The sequence below is a fragment of the Buteo buteo genome, chromosome 12 (genome assembly GCF_964188355.1).
Source record: "Buteo buteo chromosome 12, bButBut1.hap1.1, whole genome shotgun sequence".
NCBI lineage: Eukaryota > Metazoa > Chordata > Aves > Accipitriformes > Accipitridae > Buteo > Buteo buteo.
In genome coordinates, this window is record NC_134182.1 from 32,739,829 (window position 1) to 32,755,223 (window position 15,395).

The window sequence follows — 15,395 nt, forward strand, 5'->3', positions numbered from 1 at the left end:
TCTTTATGAAAGAGTAAATTCATCAATAAGCTGTTTGTGCAGAGGGTTGGGAATAGGATTAAAGTGTGCATTAAAAGTTGGAAAATTATCCTTTGGCATTCTGGTCTTGTGTGGGTTTTAGTTCACTTAATTCATGATAAATCTCAGGAAAGAATATCATCTGTTTTGATTCTTTCAGCCTTATGGCTTACACTGCTAAAGGGTACGGAGCTGTTTTAAGGTATTCTTAGGTATTTGAATACATATTACTGTATAACTTTGTAACTTAATTAAATCATCATGATATAATAAATTTCTTAAGGAAATCGTATTTCTGTATGTTAATACTTTTTTTTTTTCCCCTCTTCACACAGATGGGGTATTGTTTTTTATCTGGAAATCTCTCATGATGCCTGTGGAGAGTATTCTTGAATTTGTTCTCCGACGGCTTACTACAAATGAGTTAAGCACTGTAAGTAATTAGACATACCTCGGTGTGGTTTTGCTCATTAATTTGATTTACCTAATTTTCATATCAAATCCTTAAATACCTAGAAAGTCAATTTGCATAGAAACACTTCTGTTAACTTTTTTTGAATGGGCACTGTAAGAATACAGGGGGAAAAAAGCTGTCTTGAAAAGTAGTGTTTAGTGTCTGTAGTCCATATTGCTTGTTTCTTCTCAAATATAAAGAAATTGTGTGGGAAGAAATCATGAGTATCGTATTATACTGTATCGTATATACTACTACAGTTGTGGACATAAGATACTTGGAGTTTGGAGACTTTTAGTACTCAGCTTGGCCAACATCTTTATTGACTGCTTCCACTGTTTGCATGTTGCTGTGGCCAGTAAGTTTATACCCCAAAGAAATCTATGACTTTTTAAGCAAAATGACTTGATGGTAGAGGAGTTTGACTTCTTTAAAAATACTCTGTTGAATGTATCGAAGAACTGCAGTGCCTTTTGGAGAGAGAGGAGGAGGGACATGTTTCCTTCTCTAAAGAGCTTTCAAGTCATATATAAATAAAAAGACTCAAGACATATAAAGCAAAACATTTACAGACATTTCCAGATGGAGAAAGAGGAATTAGTGTGTGATATTGTTGAGAATGGTGATGTTCTTGGAAGAAAACAGATTTGAGAAAGACTGATTGGTGGAAGTTAAAAAGCAGGCTAATTCTCAAAAGCTCAGTGAAATCTGAAGTAGGAACTTTGAAAACAAATAGATTAGGGATTTCAAGAGAAGGATATGGAGTAAGAGAAAGTGCGAAGTTGTAAGATCTTCACAGTTCTTTCAGTTGTGACCTTTAATTGTGTCACCTTTAATTTTGTTTCATAAAAGGCAGAAAACCAAAACAGACATTTAAAAAGAAGACATCAGTTTAAGGATTGTTAATTTAGTAGACTACATTTGGATAGACTATTCAGAAGAATGGAGAAGACTAGAAAGATTGGAAAGGAAGGCGCGACTGTGATGAGGAGATGAACAAAACATGAAGTGGCATTTTTAGAATTACTTGATGAAGAGTGAGTTTAGAAAAGAAAACCTGTTCAGGCTTCATGGAGAAAGTTTTATGGACGGCATGCAGAAATGATAATGAACAGAAGTCAAATTTGCTTCTTGTGTTTGGGAGAATGAAAAAAGTCTGTAAGTTGGAGGGGAGAGAAAAGCATGTGCTTCTGTAAGGGTGGAAACTTGGAGAGGAGCATGGGGCTCTGGGGTACTTTCTCAGAAATGGTATGGAAAGTACAAATTGAAGGGGAAATGCAAAGAAAGAAAATAAATCTGATAGTGGACGGTTACCAAAACGTGAGTGTGATGGAACATCAATGTGAAAAGTGGTCCTGCGTCAAAGCAAAAGTTAGAGTTGAATCAGGAGAACAGGGTCTGAAAGTCAGTAAAAATTCGAAGGTGTATTTTCTTTCAATACTGAAGGAGGAAAAGTTCTTTCTTCCTGTGGTTCCTTGAGTGCACAGCTTTATATGGAGGTGGTTTTTATGATATGTGAAGAAAAGTTGCAAATACGAGAGTAAAAAGCCATAAAACAAGCAAGATACAGCTGAGATAAAATGTTGTTGGGGAAGAAGCACCGTTGTGTATGTACAGGGTGGAGTGCTGTGCTGTGATCTGATATCTGAGTTGGCTTTGAACACCGCTTCTGATACTCAGGCTAGCTCAGGTGTTTTTACGTGGCATTCCTTTGGGCCCAGGAAGGGAAGGTACATGAACTTACCAATTAAAAGAAGTGGAGATTTCTTTCAGAATTTCACACTGTCTCTTCTAAGGCGTACTCCAGAGCCCTAAAACTGAAAGAACCTGTAAGTTGAAAAGATTTTAAAAACAATTAAAAAAAAAAAACAACAACAAAACAAGCAAACAAAGAAAACCCAAATTAAAGAAAAGGTTGTTTAACTGCAGTGACTACTGTTGTTTTCCTTCTGCTATGATTGTTACTATTGGTTTTCTTTCTTTTAAGTTTCCTCCTCTTAATGCTTTAGTTTACCTTTGTTCCTTCATTTTTAGGTTGGTGATCTGGATCGTTGTGATCTATACTTAGATTTAATTCCAGAGATAGTGAACTTGTGCTTGCAAGTCAGCTGGAAGAAAGTACCATCTATCAAGAATTTCATTTTGTCCCTGACAAATGCGTCTATTCGTAATCTTCAGGAGAGAAATAGTGAAGAGGTAATTTAACATTATTTACAACAGTAAATACTAATATAAAATAAACCAGTAAATAGTAAATATTAATTAAAATATATTTTATTTGTAATGCTTCTATAATATTTAGATTATAGATAAATAATTACATAAACATACTGTAAATAACTTAAATGTACAAATATTTATATTACAAATACATTTCATTATACGTATTAATATAAATATATATAATCTAGTATAAGATCACAAAAAGTTTGTGTGAATATGTATATATATTCCCTAAAAAATATGTGTCTTTAGTTGACAGTGTAATGTTAATATAAAATATTTGTAGCTAAGATTTTTACTACTTTTGTTTTCTTACATTACATTTTTTTAAGAGGTCTATATAGCTAAAGTAAAACTTCAGTTGCAATAATGGACTATGTGTACTCAAAAGCTTTTTTCCTCAAATATGAACTAATCTTACAGAGGAAGTTACTGTTAAATGAAAATGCCTTTTGTATTAGTGATGTGTTGAATTTCCAAGCTGCAACAGAAACAGAAGTTCCAGAACCCAGCATTGCTTTGGCTTTTTTGTATAGTTATCTTTGTTGTGCCATAGTTGTATGTATTAGGCCAGTATATCTGAAATAGATACATTTTCAAAACATAAAGAAACATTAATGCCTATAAAAGCAGGAGATTTAAATTAAGATTTGTTGGGCAGTATAATCTTTGGTATCTTCTGGGTTGAATTATTGATCAAGAACAGTTAGTAAGACATTAGAAGATCTTAGGTATTTGATTTGCTAGGTTTACTTTTCTAAGGAAACAAAGAGCAAGACTTTTTTCCTTTGGTTATGTGAATTGCATAGTTATTCCAGTAGTTTCAAAGTAAACATTTTCTGGTTCAAACTTCATGTTCACTGGTGGCCTCTACCAACTTATTTTGAATTCAGTGGAATTATATTGTCATGATGATTTCTTCAGTTGCACATGTAGTACATCTTCAGTTTAAGAAGGAAAAAGAAAACACTGAGTAATTACAGATGAGAATAATCTTTTCAGTGCCCTATACAGCTGAAAGTAACTTGAAGATACTTAAATAACATTGAGCTTTTAATATTATTAGGGAACTATATGCTTATTGACTTTTTTTTTTTAATTGAGACTTTTCATTTCATGCCTCTTTGAATATATGCATTTATCACACAAAATAATCATAGCAGGTGGTGTGATCTTTTAGCCTCTTGGAGCAGTTAGTATGTGGTGTTCTGAATTTCAGCTGTTCTGTTGCATTGGGTTTCTGACTGCGTGGACCCGCATCTTTTTTCTAATTGCTATCCAGCAGTATATATAAACTGCTACCTGGCAGGATAGAAGTGTTCCATCATAGTTGTGCTAGGTGCCTGCACTTAATGAATAAGTGACCGTAATTTGTAAGATTTATACTTTTTTCCAATGCTGGCAATTTGTGATTGATTGCACTGACCCAGCGAAGCAAAGGTGTCTTACGTGTAGGATAAGAAAATAAGGAAGTAGAAGGATGCAGAGTTGCTACCTTATGATGTCTGAGGTGATACAAGTAGGAGGATTATGAAATTTATCAGTAGGTTATTTGTAGCATGTTAGAAGAAATCAGTGCATGTTTGTTCATGTATTATTTGATTTTAATTAGGAGCCGAAGCTTAAAGAACAAATAAAAAAAGTAGCTAGCATGGCTTCACTTACAGCAGTTTGTGAGATAATGCATCGGAAACCTGAAGCGCACCTTGAATCTCTGCCTTCTGTGGATGCTCTGAAAAGATTTATTTCCTTTTTTGAATTCAATGAAGTATTAAAGAAGCCATCGTATATTGAAGAAAAAAGTAGGTACGTCTGTGCTATAGCTTCAGTAATTCTCCAGAATAAATTTGATTAGCATGGAGCAGTGATTAAGATGCTGGCTTTTCCCGTTCTTTGATAACTTTTTGTCAAGATAAAAACGAATTCCGAACACAAACTATTCATGCAGTTGCTCTTTTGTCTTAACATTCAGGTTATAGACCATTAAAGCAGCCATAATTGATCAGATGGAAGGTTCTTTTGCTCAGTTGTCTAGTGCTATGAAACCAGAGCTAGCTTTGAATATTGCTTATCCTTATGCCAGCTTAAATATATATACACTGCACAAAGCCATAGCATGTATGCAAGCGAGTTTAAATGGAAATTTTCTGCTGTTGGGGAAGGGAAGTCCCAGAGCAAGCCTGAGGGCCAAACCCCAAATACTTGGGTAACAAAAAAAGACAGCCAGCATATAGTGATGTTTCCACTGAACACTCCCAGATGTTTATGACTAATGAGACTGCTTGAGCCCAGAACTGATTTTTCTCTGATTAAAAAACTTTATTTGTAGATTTCTCTTCCATGAAGTTGTCCAATCTCCCCTTGGACCTGTGTAAATTTTAGCATCTTGAAGTACAGTGAGTTTGTACAGTTAAGCTGTTCCTGGTGGAGCAAGAATGTACAGGATAAAATAATATAATACATGTTTAACAATAATACTTTTCTTGCAGCTTATGCGAAGAAACAGCGTCTCAAGGATGGGGGAAAATTGTTGCACGCTATGTTCGTGACCAGTGGATTTGCCTTCGTTTCATTTTAAATTCATTTCCAACACTGGCTCAAGAGTATGAAGAAACTTCAGAAATGTCATTATCTACAGATGAAAGGTCAAGAAAATTTCTACAGTCTGCATTAGAAGCCCTAACTATTCTTCCTTCAGACCAAGTCTTACCTGTGTTCGACTGCATGAAAGTCCTTGTTCCTAAGGTAAAACAACTGCGTGATATAAATAGTTTTGGGGATGTTTTTTGTCAAACGTAACACTTCGTTCTTCTCTTTTCAGCTTCTGGACTCATCGGAGTCTCTCTGCATAGAAGCATTTGATTTGGCTTGGAAAATTATATCATCTTTGAGCAACACACAGCTAATATTTTGGTCCAATCTAAAAGCTTTTGTTCGGTTCATCTTTGATACTGAGGTTCTAGCTGTTGCTGCAAGTGCAAAGGGTCAAGCATATGCCAAAATAAAAGAGGTCAGTTTTAAGAATTCTTTTTTGGGAAGGGAACACAAATTTTATCTGGATCTAAAAACATATTTTTATTTTCCCTTCAGGTATTGTTTTGAATTTTTCCTTCCAAAAAGGTACTAGTTTGAAAGTGTTAAGACAAAAGATCTGAGAATTAGATTCAGTAAAAACAAATACATTGTTTGTTCTTGTAACATAGAAAGTGAAAAGTACCATTTCTTTGATTTTTAGACTGTTTAGTATCTTCTGTATTCAGTAAAACAGGTTTTTTGGTCTTTTTATTTTATCTTTACATTATGCACTTCCTCTTGAATGTTCTGTTCAGAATTTGCCACCTGAACTGTCACAAACTAGCAACATTGTGGAAAAATTATGCCTTTTTCTAATAGTTTAGTCATTATGAAAATACTTTCATAAAGGAAGAGTTAGAACCATTCAAAACTTTTGTAGATGCTATTGAATAAGCCAACTTTAACTGCTTCTTTAAAGGCTTTTTTTTCTCTGGGGTCCAGGTGTAGAAAACAAAAATCATAGTCACCTTAGAGTTCAATTTAATACTGCGTGGTAGAGCTGCCTCCATAGTTAAGAAGAGGAAAAAAAAAAATTTTTTTTTTTTTGCAAGATGTATGCAGCTTCCTGTACTCCAAAAGTCCTTGCATATGTCATGGTGTTATTTTTTAATTTTAAGTCACCAAAGCTGTATTCAGTACCGGGGTGTTGGTTCATCTTGGCTTTGGTTCATCTTGGCTTTATACACTGGAAAGTTGTTTACTGTTTCTTTTCCAAATAACCTTTCTTGGTTTTTTTTTGCTTTTTTTCCCCCCTCTGAGCATCAATTAAATATTTGTGCAGAACAGTCCACAATGACTGCAAGACTTTTACCAGAGCAGTAATACATTATATATTAGTTAACGGTATATACGTATGCTTAGACTATGCTTAGACTTACGATCTCGTGCGCTGCTTTGCACTTAGCACAGAAATCATACTAGCAGGGGTTGCAGTTTTGCTTTGAAGTCACCATGAGTAGGTCTGTCCTGGGTGTCACACTTGTAACTGTAAATAATAGCAAATGTCTTGGCTTTATTTTCAGCCCAGACACTCCAAAATGATTTTTAATAAAATACAGAAAAATAGACACTTCCTAGCTATTTAAAATTGCTGTGATATCTCCATATTAGCCTTAAATATCTTAAAATACGGTCCCGTTTATTTTCTTTGTTCTCTTTGAAAACTTGCTTCAAATGAATGTTACTGTCATCTATTTTAAACAGCAGATAACACTTCACATTTGTAGTCTTCATGTGGATCCAAACCAAAATAAGATACATATGCAAAGATGGTAAAATACCTCTTCAGTTCTAGGAATTGGTTAATTTTTTCTTTTAATGAATATCTGTAATGGATAATTGTATACTCGGTGTTGTAGTAACTAATGAGCTGTAGTTAGTTTTTCATTTTTCTTTGATCTTAAAATTTGTTTAAATTCTTAGAATTACTGTCTTAACTTCAGCGTTAGTATTTCAAGCATTACGTAAGGTGTATTTTGCCAATGTTGAGAGTCTTGAGTCTGTGTGACAGCTATCCCATCATCTGCAGTGGGCCATACCATGACAGCAGGCATCAAGGAGCTAATGAAGGTCTCCTATACTTAACAAAGGGCATCTGGTTGAGCCACCTTCTGCCCCTTCCTAAGAAAATGAAGATAAAGTTCCCAAGCAAGTGCCTACTTAAGTATATTCTTATCCCACTCCTTGGCAGTCTCTGTTGCCATTGATCCTTTGTGCAATGGCTGTGCAGTTTAATCTAAAGAGAAAGAAAAAATGGAACTGCCTGATACTGATTTGTCACAGAAGCATAATTTTAATTTTGTCTACCACAGTGCACTCTGTGTTTTTAATAATAGTTAGAAGGGGTGGAACGAAGGGGTATTTTTGAGCCAAGAAAGGGAATATTGCTATGGTAAAATCCAGAAGGGCTTCTGCAGAGGTGCCTAGAGCACTGTGTTCTTAGGTTTCATTTCTTCTGCTGCACTTTTCCTTTGTGATTATTCAAATGTTAATTGTGCTAGAACTTAAATTTCTTAAATTTCTTTTGTGTGTGGTGGACTTTTACTATGTTAATGAAACAATTGAAAAGCATTCCAGGATTGAGAAAGACGTAGTAAATGTCGTGCTGCTTCCCTCCAGGTGAAACACAACAGTTCAATTTTGGAATTATTAGGAAAATTATAATGCATGGTTTTGCACTAAATGAAAAGCTTGAATTCTTTGTAAAAAGACCAAATGTTTCTAGGGTGGTGGGTTTTTTTTTTCCAGAAAGTGTTTCTTCAGAGTGCATTCCAGTGTTTTCAGTTTAAGTTCTTCATGAGCTTCTTTGTGCTTTAATCCTTAGCAATTCAGAACAACTTTCTCTATAAAAATGGAGTTACTGTCAAAGAATTGTTACATTATCAAAAGTATCATTTTGGAGCGGGGAAGCTTTGTCTTGTAAGAGCTGTCACAACTTCTGGAAAATCATTCTCATGGACAGCTCTAACTGATGTCTAAAAAGAAATTTATAAAAACCCACCCATTCATTCTGAATCTCCCTGTCCTCTCCCAAATGGTTGCAATTTCTTAGAAAAAAATCACTTTGTAACTGAAGTTCACTCTTGCACTTGGCCTAATGAAGGGAGTAGGAAAGGAAAATTTGGGGGCCATTTTCCTTGTTTTGTTTTATTTTTCTCCTTTTTGGAGAAATTCTAGATAACAGTTTCATATACCTTAAATATGCCCTCCTCAAAAACAAAAAGTAAATGGCACAAAGGCATTTTTCTACTTTAACTCAAATACAGACTTTAACTTCAACATGAATGTAATCCTCATTAAAGAAGAGAATTAGTGAAATGGCTACCTATGGAAGAAATGTTTTGTGTTTAATTTTTTTCCTAAATTGGTAAGGATTGATTAAAAACACCAAGTTTGTACTCTTGAAGTAAGTCCAGATGCATTTGTTGCAGTTATCAGGAGACTTGTGTAAAGCATCTGGTTTTACATCTGTTTAAGCAGAGATCAGTTCTATTTTTTGTTAACATAAGCATGTACTGGGCCAATTGTTGCCCATTCACCTGCCCTTAGAAGCAGAGAATTGTAAATAGATTGCAGACAGCGTTAACCTGAGCAGGGATAGGATGCAGAAGAAGATCAGACCTGCTAAAGTAGATATCACTGCAATATTATTCTAATAATTCTAGCACTTCTGAAAACGAGATTTTGAATCTTCTATTTCTTCTTCTTTTCAGATAATTTTCAAGCTCATAGATATGTCCGCTACAAAGACTGGAGTCTTCAATGTAGTCCTTAGTCATTGTTGTCGATCTTGGATATTTCCCACTATTGATGAGAGAAGTGCCTTGGCAAATGCATTCTTAAATGCTGGAAATTACTGTGAACTTATCACTGAGGCTTGTGTCTTTGGAACTGTATTTAGGAGAGATCAAAGGTATTAAAAAAAAAAAATCTTCATTGTTATATTTGTTACAATTTTGTGCTCTTTGTTTTCTTTCAAACTTTGAGATAACTATTGAAAACAGTTTTTGTATGCTATTCTGCTAATTTTGTTGCTTTGTCTTCTTTCATCTGTGAAGACTTATTCAGGATGTGCATGCCTTCATAGAAAATCTTGGAGAAAAATGTGCAGCAAATGTTGTTACAGAAAGGTAATGATTTTGAGGATACATCTTACAATATTTGGTGTGAATTTTGTCTTCATTATGATTGATGCTACAATAGGAAAGGTGCTGATTTTGAAGTCAGCTTCTTATCATAGACTCATAGGATATATTGAGTTGGAAGGGATCCATAAGGAGTATATTCATAACCTTTTAAAATATTGTTAAAAGTTATATACATCATATTATATTCATAATTCAAATATAAAATGTAGAAAAATGCTAAGTATTTTCAGGAAAATATATCCCACTTATTAACCTGAGTGGGACTGAAATAACTACTTCCTCATTGTTTCACCTCATAAAAATAATACTTTTTAGGATGCAGAGCTGATACGTACCTTATCATTGTAGGAAAGACAGTTAAGAAACTCGGGCTTTAATGCAGCTGGATTGGGAGCTTGGCTTTTTAAGATTGGTTGTAGGCCTTTTTAGCTTGCATACTGGCAATAGGCTGCCTCCAGGCTACTGGATTATTGAACTTTTTTGTAGTTTCACCCCCACCTTTACTCAGCAAAAGTCAGAGAAACCATTGTAACATAGTGTTTTGGGGAGAAAGTTCACTACTCCTGTATTTTCTCCGAAGAGCTTCTTGGTTGCCAAATGTCTGGTTGTGACAGTCTGCAGCTGTGTGATGCTTTGTTACCTATAATGTCATTAATTCTACTTTTGGCATTAATTATTCCAGCTGTCCCTGAGTAACTAATAGGAATCGAGTGTTGTTTTGGACTAGAATATTTGACCAAAACTGTAAGAATAAATTAGTTCTTTTAAGATTACAGTTTACAGGCACAAAACTTCAAAAACTTTTTATGATACAGCTGTCTCTGTAGAAAATGATTTTAAACACTTAGATGCTATTGAACACCTGCAGATAGAAGCAGGGGTGGGTTATCTGGAACTCACTATTTTTCTTCATCAGCAATGAACAGACTTTAAAATTCTGGTTCTGGCTATTTGCATATTGTTTCACTACGGACAACGTGATGGCTGTATGTTCAAGATGATGTTTGGTGCTTTTTTATAGTTTAGGAATTATCTTTATGTCTGAATGAGTAGAGTTTGATTTTTTTTTTTTTAATTAATATTTTGCAGTACAAATCGAGATGACCACTATGTTCGGGTTTGTGCTATTAAATTTCTGTGCTTGTTGGATGGATCGAATATCTTGCATAAGACGTTTATGGAAGACATTTTCATCAAACTACTTGATAAAGTAAACTTCGTTTTTCTTGGTATATAAATGTAATGTTAGTACAATTATTAAAATGCAAAGTATTTATATTTGACAGGATGTATTTACAGTTGTTTGTTTAGCCTGTCTAGATTTGCCCAGTAATACGCTTTTATACACTTTTTTTTTGTTGAGACAGAAGTTAATTCAGCCAAACCAAAGTAGTAAAAATCATTTTTCGGGTTTATTTCTCTCTTTTTAGTGGATTTTCTGACTTCATGGAACATTATCCAAATTGTAACCATTGTTCCATTAAGAATCTTCCTTCAGGCTGCATTTTGAAGCACCGCATTTCACTTTAAAAATTGCAGACTACCTTTTAAATTGAGAGCACTATTGTCTCCTAATGAGACCTTTATAAATAGAATTAATGGAGAAGGTTGGGGTCTGATTTTCACTTATAACGTAGCTGCTTATGCATTGGCAGTAAAGTCAGTGGTAAATTACTACAGCTGCTAGTAGAACATCTCCCATGCATTCTGGTACTATAGAATTCTGCTTTTGTCTGAAGAACAGGAAATGGGTGGTCCTTCATTCGTATGAATTAACTACTGGAGAAAAATGGATAATATTTGTGTTGTAAGATTGATCAAGTGGGAAAAGCAATCTTTAAAAGTGATTTCCTTATTTGCTTAAATATGAAGCTTAAACAGGTAAAATAAAGCGTATTTGCATGTTAATTTTAATATTGGACTTGGAAGTTCCATTTATCTCATCTGACTTTTTTCACATAAAACATGTTGCTGCAGAATATCAATTTCTGTCTCAAAACTAGAGCTGTAGTTACAAGCTGATTTAATTGATAGCATGACTAAACCCATTTTTTAAATGTAGACACTAAAGTAGAAATGTTTTATATATACTCTTCACTTAGGATCTTTAGTTCTTATGTAACTAAATGACAGCTTGAGTCTTCATGCTCCATTTTTACATAGTACTACTTTAATTGTTCATACACAGTAGGTGCTGTAAATTCTTCAACTTTGTGCTGTTTGAAGAGTCTTAATACCTAACGTTTTTTGTTCTCTTAAGTAAGAATATTAAGTGGAATTGTCTATTTTTTCAACTTTCCGAACTTCTCATGGACAAGCTTCAAAATTTAATTCTAAATAATATATTTTTTCTATTTTTATATTTTATATTTAATGCTGATACTAGCTGTGCAGTAGAAGCTGCTTTGTCAGTATAGTGAAGTATATTTCCATGTATTCAATTTTAAAGGAAGAATATGTAATAAACCTTTTAATTTGCTTTTAGGATAAACTGGTATCCAGATCTAGAACACGCTATTATGCAAACTCTTTACAGCATAGAATTAAAAACCGGGTATGGCAGACACTGTTAGTTCTTCTTCCAAAGCTTGACCAGGTATTGCTCTTCACTATGAGTTTTTAAATAAATATCTACTTTCAAGAATAATTTGGTGTCATGCAAACTGCATATGTTAAATTACAGCAGGGCATAAAAGGCATGTAATCTCTGTGGCTGATGTAGAAGTTTTGTGTAGTTTCATTCTTTCGGTCTGAAGTAATAGATTTATGATGCATTTCTAGAGGTCACTGTAAACTGGTTCTTGGATTTGTGAATTACAGGAGACTGTTGCTGTTAAAGCTAGCTAAAACTGTGCTGACTATCTGATTTAAAGCTTTTCATTTGGTAAAAACGTTGCTGCTTTATGAACACTCAGAAAATGAGACATTTTAGTTTCATCTAATGCTTCTTCATAATAAAATATTTGAAAAGTGTAATAAAGAAATTAGATGGTTCTGAAATGTTTTCCTGTGAGTATTAAAAATATTTCTAATATTATGATAAAGAGAAGAATGTTCTTTTTATTTAGAATTTTTTTCTTCATGGAAATAAGTCTTAATATACTAAACGATTATCTGATTTTGTTTTCCCAGAATTTTTTGTGTGGAACCCTTGACAAGGTTTTTCAGGCTGGATTTGGTAACAATCAGGCATCTGTGAAATACTTCATAGAATGGATTGTTATCTTGAGTCTACATAAATACCCCCAGTTCCTTAATAAACTCTGGGATTGCTTTTGCTATGTAAGTAAGGACTTTGGCATTCACTTGAAGAGTAATTTGAATGAAGAGGGTATAGTTTGTCTTCCCGTGCCTTATTTTCTGTGTATTTCAGTTTTCCTTTAGAAGCAGTGGGTTTTTGAGCAGATCAAATTAACTTGGAAGTGAGTCTGAACTATAGTCTGAGACATTTAGAAATTTGTGATATATACATGGCTGAAGACAAGTGAATTTTTCAACTGAGAGATTTTCTTTTATAAAGTACTAATCTGGGCAGAGTAGAACTGGCACAGTGAGTCAGAGTACTCTTTGCAGTCGCCACTGTAAAAGCCATCAGAAACACAGGGATGCCGAGTTTGGGAAGATACCACAAAGTCACTTCTGGTTTCCACACCCAGCTTTTGTCTTCTGCATCTTGTTTGTCAGTGGGAACATGACTCGCATAACGCATGTTCAATTTGCAGCTTTTAATATGGACTTCTTTCACAGTGGAGTTCTATAATGTGATTCCAAAACTGGAGGCAGGGTTTGAATTATGGTACCCAAAAGTTGTGAGAGTGTTGACTGAGGAGAACTGACATACTAGCATTTCATTTTTATGTCTTGGATTCTTCTTTAAGTAATCACCCGTAAGAGTAGGCCTGTAGAAATAGTAATTGTCTGTATTGATAACGTTGAATTTGTTAGCAGTGTACATTTGGGCTGAGCAGAAAAAGTATGTACTTGAACCTCTTCCAGTGTATAGGAAGACATACTTGCAGTGGTGCCTCTGCTGAAGCTCGCCACTCGTAATAGTTAAATGTAGCTGTTTTCTTGCTTATCAAATAGCCTAGTTGCTACTGTAGTTTTTTTTAAAAGCCAAACAGTAGGACAAGAATTAAATAAAAAAATAGGAAATCTGTATATATACCTTTTTTTGCCCCAAACTAGGCAGGTGTTTTTTAATACTGCTCTGAGGCAGCTTTGCTTGCTAGTGATGTGTGCTGTGGTTTTGGGGTTTTGGGGGAGGTTTTTTTGCTGTGCAGGGGAAAAAATTTCTCTTTCAGTTTACAGTTCATACTTTTTTTTTTTAAGTGCATGAGGATGTCTTGTCATGCCTATTTGAACTGATGAAAAGTGCTGTAAGGGATGTAACCTTTCCCTATTTCAGAGTTCCTTCCAAGAGCTCAGGCAGTTGGAATTGCTATCATCTTAGTAGATGATAATCCATTGGGTCAAAGCAATCTCATGCTGACAACAAATGTACTGAATCACAGTGGGCCCATTCAAACAGAGCAAGTAGAAAACATGTAGATTTATGAAAAAGGAATACAGATTGTATTTTTAGAGGCTGTCCTGGAAAACTTTTCAATGACTCTGAAAAGGATTTTCAGGATCATATTGAAAAATAAGCTGAACTTGAGGACCCAGTGCAATGCTGTGGCAAAATGGATGAATATGGAGTATATCTATAAACAGAAGTGGCAAATAGAAGTGTGGAAACTCATTTCTTCCAGTACAGAGCGTGGGTGAGGCTGATGCTAGGCTATTCTTTCTGTGTCCAATACCCACATTTGTGATGACATGGAAAAGCGTGAGCACTGACAAGAATCCCTGAGGTTTTTTATTGGGTTTAGGGTTTTCCGGGGGGGGGCGGGGGGGGAATATAGTGAATTTGGGTTGAATTTTAGCTCATTTGCACTGCTGTATGCATCGTTCTGCTTCATGTGTTAGTAAAAAGCAAATAACATATGAGGAAAAATGAAATCTTAATAATATGAACTTTGTATTTTAGCAAGTTTTGCTGTGGAAACACAAAGGTTTTTCAATAGTGTTGATACTACTGCATCTGTGGAACATGTTGTGGAAACTTAGGGTATAAAAATGTCTTTTATGTGTATTTCTTGTTAAATTCTCTTTTGCTTTAGGATGAAGAAAAGCTTAAAACAAGCATTTGCACATTTTTATCAGTGTTATCACACTTTGACATCATTCTTCAGAATACCTCAGAGAAGGTAAGTTTGACTAAAAGTGTTCATTCTTTATTCAGTTGCACTTTAAATGGATTTCTGAAATAAACATTTTTGCAGTCTGTTTTCAAAACCTTTTTAATACCTACTTCCTACTAAGGTATCCTTTGATATGGAAAATACTAACTCTTCCTGTCTTGTCACCTCTGAAACATATTGGACTTAAGAAAAATAGCTAAGTGGCAGGTGTTCTGGATACAGAGGGCCTGATTACCTGTGAGTTTTTCTAGAATAGCTACTCCAGTTTTAACTAAATATGTGGATGCACCTGGGTTTGTTTTTCTTGCTGCTCTTGTTTAATCTGCATGAAATTGGCCAGAGATAACCTGGAAGTAGGTGATCTTTCTATAGAATAACAACACTCAAATATGGAGTTCTTTGGCAGTACCTAGTTCTTATTATATTTAGAATTCTTATTTGGAATTCTCAATTTTATTATTGAACTTTAAAATAGAAGATGAAATACAGTCAGGTGTTACATTAGGTCAACTACTTCACATCTGTAGCAATCCAGGCATTTCTGGTTTTGGGGTTGTTTTTTTGTTTGCATACATTTGCAAGATCAGCTTTCTAAGTTCTAGAAAATCAGAAGTAAATATGGAGGTTTCCATGTATGCAGAATAATTTTTAAAGCAAATTAATACAGTTTCAAAACACAACTGGGGCTGTAGGTCTGTGCCCTAGTGAGAAGGAAGGAAGGAAATCAGGACC

At 34.5% G+C, this 15,395-nt stretch overlaps 1 protein-coding gene across 5 annotated transcripts in view; it reads left to right on the plus strand.

The window, feature by feature from the left end:
* Positions 1-15,395, plus strand: part of TARBP1 (tRNA guanosine 2 -O-methyltransferase TARBP1) — a 38,138-nt gene that overhangs the window by 15,152 nt on the left and 7,591 nt on the right. For all 5 annotated transcript variants that reach the window (XR_012652529.1, XR_012652530.1, XM_075043264.1 and 2 more), the window contains exons 13-23: positions 354-451; positions 2,507-2,668; positions 4,308-4,501; positions 5,185-5,440; positions 5,517-5,705; positions 8,983-9,182; positions 9,328-9,399; positions 10,507-10,627; positions 11,903-12,013; positions 12,550-12,699; positions 14,583-14,669. Coding sequence is in view for 3 of the 5 variants with exons in the window: in XM_075043264.1 (XP_074899365.1) it covers positions 354-451; positions 2,507-2,668; positions 4,308-4,501; positions 5,185-5,440; positions 5,517-5,705; positions 8,983-9,182; positions 9,328-9,399; positions 10,507-10,627; positions 11,903-12,013; positions 12,550-12,699; positions 14,583-14,669 (1,640 nt within the window). In the remaining 2 variants the exon portion in view is untranslated. The remainder of the gene's footprint in view (positions 1-353; positions 452-2,506; positions 2,669-4,307; positions 4,502-5,184; positions 5,441-5,516; positions 5,706-8,982; positions 9,183-9,327; positions 9,400-10,506; positions 10,628-11,902; positions 12,014-12,549; positions 12,700-14,582; positions 14,670-15,395) is intronic.